Source organism: Trachurus trachurus (assembly GCF_905171665.1).
Source record: "Trachurus trachurus genome assembly, chromosome: 8".
Classification (NCBI taxonomy): domain Eukaryota; kingdom Metazoa; phylum Chordata; class Actinopteri; order Carangiformes; family Carangidae; genus Trachurus; species Trachurus trachurus.
This window is the reverse complement of record NC_139905.1, coordinates 6,523,259-6,533,151: the sequence shown is the minus strand read 5'-3', so window position 1 is coordinate 6,533,151 and position 9,893 is coordinate 6,523,259. Positions and strand designations below refer to the sequence as shown.

General features: G+C 43.2%; 1 protein-coding gene across 2 annotated transcripts; it reads right to left on the bottom strand.

Annotated features, from left to right (window-relative positions):
* Window positions 1–3,282: 3,282 nt before the first annotated feature.
* Window positions 3,283–6,672, bottom strand: phospho1 (phosphoethanolamine/phosphocholine phosphatase 1). 2 transcript variants are annotated; one of them, XM_083978031.1, is made up of 3 exons: window positions 6,507–6,672; window positions 5,949–6,060; window positions 3,283–5,316 (listed from the first exon to the last, which is right to left on the bottom strand). In XM_083978031.1, the coding sequence occupies exon 3, from the start codon at window positions 5,243–5,245 to the stop codon at window positions 4,490–4,492; it is 756 nt and encodes a 251-aa protein (XP_083834157.1). In that variant the 5' UTR covers window positions 5,246–5,316; window positions 5,949–6,060; window positions 6,507–6,672; the 3' UTR covers window positions 3,283–4,489. The 2 variants fall into 2 exon arrangements, with proteins under 2 accessions (XP_083834157.1, XP_083834156.1); XM_083978030.1 differs by lacking the exons at window positions 5,949–6,060; window positions 6,507–6,672 and having other exon boundaries at window positions 3,283–5,518.
* Between the last annotated feature and the right edge of the window lie 3,221 nt (window positions 6,673–9,893).

Genomic DNA, 9,893 nt, shown 5'->3' with positions numbered 1-9,893 from the left:
AAACCATTGCAATATTTCAATTTTGGAGATACTGAATTTTAGGTCTTCACTGAATGTTAGTCATAATTATTACTATTAAAATAAACAGAAGAAATAAAGACATGGGATTTAACATCCCATTCAGTGTGTAATGGACATATAGGCCTATAAAATGTATTAGTTTCACTTTAATTGAACACATTCTACATCGCGGAGGCGACGTCTCTCCTTCACCTCTGAAACGGGGCAGAGCTCCGTGGGAAACACCTGCCTGACACAGCAACGGACATGCACGGGGGGAAAAACGGCAGCGCCGTCGCACCGAATGCACGCGGATACGCGCCGCTTTGGGTAACGAGCGCGCACGTCGCGTCTACATTGGAGGTGAATAGGAAGGCTGTTACCAGTATAATCAGAGACAACCATGAATGAGTTGTCGCACACACTGAGGTGAGCAGCAGAGCGGCCGCACCGTGACCACGGTCCGCTCCAGCTGCCTGGTGTCTCCATTACGCACCACGCGTCTTTTCAGTCACTTGTCCAAGTTCTCCTTTACTGTTTTTTTTTCGAGACAACACTCTCTCTCTCTCTTTTACCGGCGGTGTCAGCTGATGTGCACATCTGCAGCAACCCAAACAAATGCACATGTTACTGTTGACTGGCTCTATTCCAGCCACATGATTGGTTCGGCGCGGTGGAAATCTCATTATCATTGGTTATTTGTTACACCAGATAGTTGGACCAGTCTCAGCCTGGTCAGATGCTACATGAACTGATGAAGCCTCTTGGATGAGAGGTGAAACGTCTTCCTAGACAAATAACTAAGTCCAGTTGAACCTCCTTTGAAAAAAAAAAAAAGTTGTTGGCGGGCTCGTGAATTTTTTTTTGACACGAGTCAAAAGGAGCGATAAATCGCGTATCTCGCGTTTGGTCGCGCGTCACAACTCGAGCGAAAAAAAAGCGTTCCTCGTGTTTGGTGGGAAGCCCCTTGTGGGTCTTCCCACCAAACACGATGAAACAGACGAAGACGCGAAGGTCCCGTCGCCATAAAAGAATCGGGTGTATTGCGTCGCAAAAAAAAAAAGTCGCGTCTACCGCGTCTCGCGCCTAATCGCGTCTCGCGCCTAATCGCGTCTTTGCGTCACGGCCTTTTACACCGCGGACGTAACGAATAAACGGTGACGGTGTGAACGAACAACATAGAACAGGACCAGGCGTTGTTTCCTCTTTTCACCGGCAGCTCCACTCTCCCTACACTAACTACTGTTATTGTTGAGGCCAGAGGATTGTGGGATTTGTAGTTTTTGACCAATCGCAGGTTGTGCTCTTTCTTTTTTGTGAATTTCCTGGTTCACACATGTATTTTTTTTTTTTTAGGGGCAAATGCGAGTGAAATGCTCGCCCATGGTGGGCATACGAAAATTTAAGAGCTGTTTTATTTAAGTCTTGAACACAATAATTCAACAAATTTAAGACATTTTAAGGCCTAAAAGTGTGTAATGGACATATAGGCCTATATAATGTGTTAGTTTCACTTTAATTGAACACATTCTACATCGCGGAGGCGACGTCTCTCCTTCACCTCTGAAACGGGGCAGAGCTTTTCGGCGCGCTGTTTGCATCCCTGATTTATAAGCACAACTCCCATCTTTTGAAAACAATGCAACAGAACGGGGGCCAGAAAGGCGGTTTGTGTGCACACAACCCTAGACATAGGCTACAAAAACAGCGTTTACAATTTAAAGGATTTAGGACTTTATAATTAAGATGGGAGGATCAACCTAGAGATGGTTACCAAAATACCCATGTGGGTTGTCACCCTGGCTAAGGGGTACTGTAAAATTACAGACTACCGACAGGTAGGCTTACTAGGCTAGGGCACAGGGTAACATGAACACTTGTAGAAAGCCATGTCTCTAGCAGGAACTGTTAGCGGCAGAGCTGTATTACGTGATGTGTTATGTGAGAGAAACAAGTTGAACATGGAAACATAAAATCGTATTGAGTACACAAAGACATATCACCCACATGGTTTGAGCAAGAAGAAAGTACCATATAGGAGTGGGAAATTAATATTCCTGGACGTGGATTCAAACATGAAAACATGTCAGACCACCAAAAAGTATTTGCACTTAGAAAAAAAATCACAAAAAGTCACTTAAAAATGATTTCAGACTGCTGAATTTTGTAATTAGCCTACTCTTTTCCTTAACTGTCTCCTTTCTGGTTAGTGGTTGCACATCAATGTCTTCACACTGGTTGAAATACTGATGTGCATTATGGCCAGCAGGTGGCACTAAACACTCATGAACATTCACAGTTGAATGTGTGTAAAGCAGACACAGGTTTGTGGTAAACTGTACCCTAGGAAACACTTACAGTTTCTATTTAGTTAGGCTAAATCAGGCTGACTCATTTATCAGACAGTTGTAACTGGATTTGGTGAGTTCAGCTGAATGGGCCATGTGTTTCATAATATAAAGATTTATAAATGTTAACCCACAATTTAATGTAGGCTATTTTAATATCATTTTAAGGAAACTGAAAATTTAAATTCAGGAGACGACAGAAGTAATATGAAGAAAACCTGAGTATGTTTATATTTTATTCATTTTTTTTTTATTTTGAAAAGCCTGTTTAAAGGGATAGTTCAACATTTTGGCAAACTGACCCATTGCCATAATCCCTATAGTCATAGCAGTAGTTTTGTTACCTTTAATTGTCGGTGCAAGATGTTTTTAGAATGGTAGAGCAGAGCCGCGAGCTGCTACGGAGGCTCATGGGATTTCTTGGTTCCCCTCATCAAACTCATCCAACAACTCCAAAACGCTCTGGTGGACAAGTTGTGACCTGCACATTCACCACGCTATGAGACAGAGTTGTTTTAGAGGCAAATGCAGAGACTGCTTGATGAAAAACTGCCCCCGACGGGAACGCACATCAGCGGTTTTGCATGAATTTGATGAGGGAAACCAAGAAATCCCATTAGCCTCCGTAGCGTAGCTCTGAGCAGCTTGCCGCTCTGCTCCGCCGTTCTAAAAATAGCTTGCACCGACAATTAAAGGTAACGAACCTACTGCTATAGGGATTATGGCAATGGGCCAATTTGCCAAAATGTTGAACTATCCCTTTAATCATGTATCATGTATTTCTGCAAAGCACCAGTGGTGTAATCTAATTTGTTGTAGTGGGTATACTATCCAACTATAGTCTGGAGTTCAAAGACTACACTGCAATGAATGGGGTGTGTGAGGATGTTGATGCTGAGGAGGTTTGATGATAAACTCAGACACAGAGTTTCAGTTGATGGCTTTATTCCTGCTGGTGTTAACATTAGTTTTTTTTTTTTATTACATCAGTAGGCCTGGCCTACATAACACAGACACAACAGACAGATAATAAACATGTTAAACAAAACACACTCTCTTTAAATCACACACACTTTAAATCATATGCATTTCTTCATTAGTCACAAAGTTTATTTTCCGACAAAACACTTTGTGCTTTTCTTATATTTGTTTTTTTTTTTGTTTGGAAATCCCAGCTGCCATCAGATGACGGAGTGATTTCTTTTATTGATACTGTAATTTCATATTACATAAAAGTGCACTTTGTAATAAAACACACTTGTAATTGTCACTTGATAAGTGTCAATTATATATTAGGCTATATATATTTATATAAATATTGCTATTTATTAAGGTTATTATCAGCCTACTGACAGGGATTTCCACACTGATACGAATGCCCCCAAACATTAAAGCGATGTTCTTCACCTTACACCTGAATACTGTTTGTAGCCGAGCATTTGGTTTGTTATTGATCTCCTCAGTTCTAGCTGGAGGTGGCAGGTCTCCATAATCATTAACCTGCTGATAGTGTCAGGGCCCGTCGAGCGTGAGGAGCTGGACTGAGGCCACAAACACACACATTTATATATACACTGCAAAAACTCAAAATCTTTCCAAGAATAGTTGTCTTATTTCTTGTCAAAATGTATAATTTCTAGTCAAAACTAATCTCTTTCCACTTAAAATAAGACTCATCACCTAAAAATTAACTTGTTTTTAGATGATTTTCATTTTCACAATAAGTAGAAAAATTTGCCAATGAAAGCAAGTTTTTTATGCTTGTAATAAGAAAGAAAAACTTGCTCCACAATCAGATTTTTCTACTTATGTCAAGTGAAAATATGCTTGAAAGAAGTAAAAAGAGTCTAAAAACAAGCCAATTTTCAATGTGATGAGTCTTATTTTGAGTATAATTTATTTTGTTTTGACTAGAAATTACATTTTGACTAGAAATTAGACAAATATTCTAGGTAAGATTGAGTTTTTGCAGTGTATACAGACAGTAAACTGTTTTATTGCCTCTAACATCAGATCCTGGGTCTGTTTTTTGTTTTTTATTTCTACCTGAGAATGTGACTATAACATTGTCAACTGGCCCTTTAATAATCGTCTCCTCAGTTTTCAAAGTGTGTGACCCTCTGCTGCTGCTGCTGCTGCTGCTACTCCATCACCAGCTTCCTCAGACGCTGCACCACCTCCTCCGCGCTCACCCACGGCACCGTGACCGCCTTGAACTCCCCGGGCATGGCCTCGTGGGTCTCCGTGATCAGCCGGTGCATGGGGAAATCCCGCCTGGGGAAGGCCACGTCGCGAGGCCCGAGAGCCGTGGCCGGGCAGAAGTCGTTGGCTCCGTCTCCCACGTAGAAAACCCTCTGGTAGGGGCGGCCGCGCTCCTGCGTCCGGCGCACCACGTAGTCCCTGACCACCACCTGCTTGCACATGTTGTCCGGGCAGCGCGGGCAGTCGTGGGAGTGGAAGGGCCTCATCACCAGCCGGCCGTCCTTGTTGAAGGTGGCCGGGTTGGTGACGATGCGGTGGAAGAGCGGACGAGCCCCGCTGCGCCTCAGCCACGACTCGATGAAGAAGCTGTTGGCGTCGGATACGAGCACCACCTCGAAGTCCTGCGGGGGCCGGTTGCGCAGGAACTGGAAGAGGGTGAGCATGCCCGGAGTGGCCGGGATCTTCTCCATGATGGCGCGGATGTCGCTCTCGGTGACCCCCTGCTCCGCCAGGTAGCCCAGGACGCGCTGCATGTACTCGTTGTAGCGGCCGGGCTGGTAGGTGTCCTTCAGCCACTCCGGGAGCTGCTGCCCCGGCGCCGCCTGCACCACCATGTCGTCGCTGGTCTCGTCCACGATGGTCTCGTCGAAGTCAAAGAAGATGATGAAGCGCTTGTCCGAGGAGATGGAGGCCATGGTGGTGGTGGTGGTGGTGGTGTCTGAGCGCCGGCGGCTCTTCTGAGTCCTGCGGGGTTCCTCCTCCTCTCCTGGGGGGTAGGGTGGGAGATAACAGCAGTTGAAGATTGAATCTCCCATCACTGACTATTTAATGCCACAAACTCCTACTGCTGCTGCTGCCAAGTCAAGTGGCATCAAATCTCTCCCAAAGCTCTCCCACTCCCACTCTCTCCAGCATCCCACGCCGCCTGGCAGGCCACGGCAAAGGTGAGGCTACCGCGGAGCTTTCTGCATGGGAACTATTAATGCATAAATAGATGAGGAGGAGGAGGAGGTGGGGTGGGGGTGATGGGAATGGGATGGAGGCAAAACACAACCAAAGAGAGATTTAAGATAAGAAGTATAGACATAAAAGGGAAAAAAAGAAACTTAAGAGTCATTATAAAGGAGCAAAGCAGCATCTCAGCTCAGAGGAGGCAGCATCCTCCACCTGGTGTCTCCTTGAAGAGCCGTGTCTATAACAGGTGAAGAAAAGGAGGAGGAGGAGGAGGAGTGAAGGTGAAGAAAAGGAGGAGTGAGGAAGCGGAGGAGTGAAGGAGAAGAGGAGTGAAGGAGTATCGATCTCTACTTGCTCCTACCAGCCAGCAAACCAAGCAGCAGCAATACTTAAACATTTAAAAAACACAATGTGAACGCGCTTTTATCTGCATACCGTAGCTACCTTATTTGGATAATGGTTGATGTCAGCAGAGGAAGACCTCACGTGCTCTCCTGGTCCAGACCGGCGCCTTCCAGCTGTGGTGCGGATGTTTTTTTCTCTCTCTCTCTCTGTCCTTTGTGCAGAAAAACAGAAGGAATACTTTGAGTTGCACGAGACAATGTCTGACGTGCAGTCGCTCTACTTTGAAGTAAATAAAGTATTTTAAACCATGTTTAAAAGTCTTTATTTTATTAAGTTATTATTATTATTGTTATAATCTAATTAATCCGGAATAGGCTGCAAGAAGTAGGTTACTGAGTCACAGCAGTTTGGGATTATTCAGGAAATCCTTTTCACATGGAAAAATAAGAGTCTTATAAACAAAGATCTGCATTTAAAGACACATTCAATTATTTTTTAGAAACATAGAGGAACAGTTCGAGTTGAGTTAAACACTGGTTATCAGTATAAAACAGAAATAAACTTACACAACCTACTTTCTCTCTTACACACAAACACGGGAAAAACACTAAAGGCTGAACTCGTGCAAAAAAAAAAAAAGCATGAATGTATCGGTACCGGTGCTGTGGATCTGGATCCGGTCCCTGGTGCAGATCTGGTCCGATCCGGTGTCGCTGAAAGTCCAGACGGAGTGAGACGCGCACCTTTATGTGACCGTCGGAACGAACGGAGCAGCTGTGACGGTCGTGACCGCGCCTACGAGTCCGCCCATTTAATAGCAGCCTACTGAGCGCGTTCACGACACTTAGGAGCCAAAAGGGGAGGGAAGGAGCCCCGTGGGAGGAGAGGAGAGGAAAGAGAAAAATAAAAGTGTGTGGATCTTCGTGCTTGGAGCTTTCAATAAAATATTTTGTATTTTCAACTTTTTTTTTCTTTTCTTTTTTTTCCCCCAGTTTAACATGAACGTATGTTGGAGCCTATATAGTGTCACTGTGGTTCAGAAGCAGGTGAAATCACTGAACATCTGACTTCCTGCCCCTGAAAACACAAAACACATCATCAGAGATAATCAGTTGTCACTTTGTTTCTTCCTGTTGAACTCTCACCTTTTAGATAAAAAGTTGCCTTTAGAGAAAAAAAAGGCCAAAGGTCACGGCTTCAGAGCAAAGTTAAATAAAAAGAAGAAAAAGTGAGGCCTTGACTGGCAATAAAAGACAGTATCAGAGGCAATGGATCATTCCAGATGTGAAACAATGTTGTTAACTACAGTGAAACATTAGTAAAGGAGGTGGTGGGGGGCTCATGTTGGGCTAGAAAAAACAAAACAAAACAAAAAGACCTTGTGAATCCACTGTGATTAATGAAGCACACAGACACTTCCAGAGCAGCAAACACACACACACGCCTGCACAACGCGGCGTGAAGCCCTCCTCTCCCTTATCTGCCTGCTGACAGCCGCGGCAGCAGCAGAGGCCTCCTCCCTCCTCCTCCTCCCTCCTTCTGCACCACACGGCGTAATGACTAACAGCTGGGGCGGCTGACTATTTTCAAACCCAAATGGGAATGGAGATGGTGCAGACGGTGTGTTATTATCTCCCGCGCTGGTGAAGTGAAGTGAGCCTCGCTCTGTACCTGAACCTGACCACCCACTCACCATCAATGGAGTGAGTCACTCCACACTTTCCCTCGGCCTGCTGCTCCGCTGCTGCTACCTGGCTTTACACGATTATGTGACTCATTTGTGCAAAAAAACCCTAAAAACTAAGAACTAAGAACTAAGAAGTGATGCAGAGACTCAGGAGGGAGCGGAGCAGCAGCAACAAACGTCTTAGTGTGGCAGGAACATGGTGTTAATGGGGCTGTTTGAGCTGGATCAACAGATCTACAAGATAAAATAAACCTGTGAATATTCTCATTTGTCCAGGTCATCGTTATCCCCAAAGAAATTTAAATCAGAAGCAACTGGACTTGGTTATTTGTCTCGGAAGACGTTTCACCTCTCATCCAAGAGGCTTCATCAGTTAATGCACGCATCTGACCAGGCTGGGACTGGTCCCAGTCTTCCTAGACAAATAACCAAGTCCAGTTGCTTTTGATTTAAATTTCTTTGGGGATAAGATAAAATAAAGCTTTTACACATTATTCAGCTTTACTTGAAGGGATAGTTCAACATTTTAGCAAATTGGCCTAATGCCATAATCCCTATAGTCATAGCAGTAGGTTTGTTACCTTTAATTGTCAGTGCAAGCTGGTGGACAAGTTGTGACCTGCACATTCACCATGCTATAAGATAATAACAGATCATTATGAGACGGAGTTGTTTTCGAGGTAAATTCATGTAAAACCACTGATGTCTGTCAGAGGCAGTCTCTCCATTTACCTCTAAAACAACTCTGTCTGGTAACGTTCTGTTATTATCTCATAGCGTGGTGAATGTGCAGGTCACAACTTGTCCACCAGAGCGTTTTGGAGTTGTTGGATTGTGTATTTGATGAGTTTGATGAGGGAAACCAAGAATTCCCATTAGCGTAGCTCTGAGCAGCTCGCGGCTCTGCTCCGCCGTTCTAAAAATAGCTTGCACCGACAATTAAAGGTAACTAACTTTCTGCTAAAACTATAGGGGTTATTGGCCAATTTGCCAAAATGTTGAATTATTCCTTTAAGTATTAGTTACATTCTTAATTCATCATTTATAAAACATTATTCCTGCACAGATAAGCTCATGTACACTGATTTATACAATTAACTTATTTTTAGACATGAACTAATAAGTGCAGCTTAAATGTTCATTATCATTTACTTACATACTGTACACCTAATAAATGACCTTATGAACCACTGATGTCACCTAAATACCTGGTTTGTCATTAATGTAATAAGTGTGAGCATACAATCATCAATCACACAATAGATGGGCTCATAAATCCAGAGTTAAATGTTTGTTAATTAATTAATATAAATGTGGGAATAATGCTTTCTAAATAATGTTTTTTTTTTTCAAAAGGTGTAGTTACCACTCTGCTTATCTAAAGGTTTAGATACAAAGATGGAAGCTGTATTTTACCTAAGGGGTTGAGAGGGGGGTGGTGGTCCCTGCCTGCCTGAGGTCACTGAAGGTCAAGGCCGCAGCCCGTGGCTACAATAAAAACCTCTGACATCATCTGTGAAAACAAACATGAGCTCTATAAGTTGCTGACACACAGAAATAACAGGAAGTGGAATAAAAAGGAAGCTTAAAAAGTGGTGAAACAGAAACAAGACTGTGAGTTTGGAGCTTTTCAGTAAATCTTATTGTGAAACTCACCTGAGTTTGAACCCACTGACCCAGAGTCAGAACACGCGACCCGTTTACGTCACATCTTCTGTTTGCAGCGTTTGAAGATAAACAGACTCACACACGTTTGTGATAATCATCATGGCTACTTGGATTTTTTTTTGTTTGTTTGTTTTTACTTCTCAAAGTTAGCAGTCAGTTAAATGTACATTATCAAAAAAAGGCCCAACTTTTTTCACTTCTCCTCAATCTCCAGATAACATACAAAAAAAAGGGACAAACCGGGACATTATAAAGCTGCACATTTTGTACCAGATACAATAATAAAATACGCAATGCTACATTAAGTGGTTAAAAATACAAAGAGGGGGAAAAAGTATATTGATTTTTTTTTAAAACATCTTTAAAGAATATACAATGTTATTTTTCCTTAACTAGCCAAGATTTTTTCTTTTTTTTTAGTAGAAAGTGCATTCTATATAACAAAGAAAGGAGGAGGAGAATCGTTCGGCAAACTGAAGAGACAGAACAGGACGTGGCAGAGAGACGGACAAACAGAACAGAAGAATGGGTTTCAGACAAGACGGAGCTCGGAGGGGCTAGTGTCGAGACGCCAAAGCAGCAGGAGGAGGAACATCGCTTTTAATTTGAAAGGGTAGGATGGGCTGGGGAGGGGGGGGCAGGGGAACGTCCAGTCTGGAGCATATTTCCTTTTACAAAATAGGAAATAA

Coding starts and splice junctions, on each gene's coding strand:
- phospho1 (XM_083978030.1), bottom strand. CDS start 5,365: ATGGGAGATTCAATCTTCAACTGCTGTTATCTCCCACCCTACCCCCCA.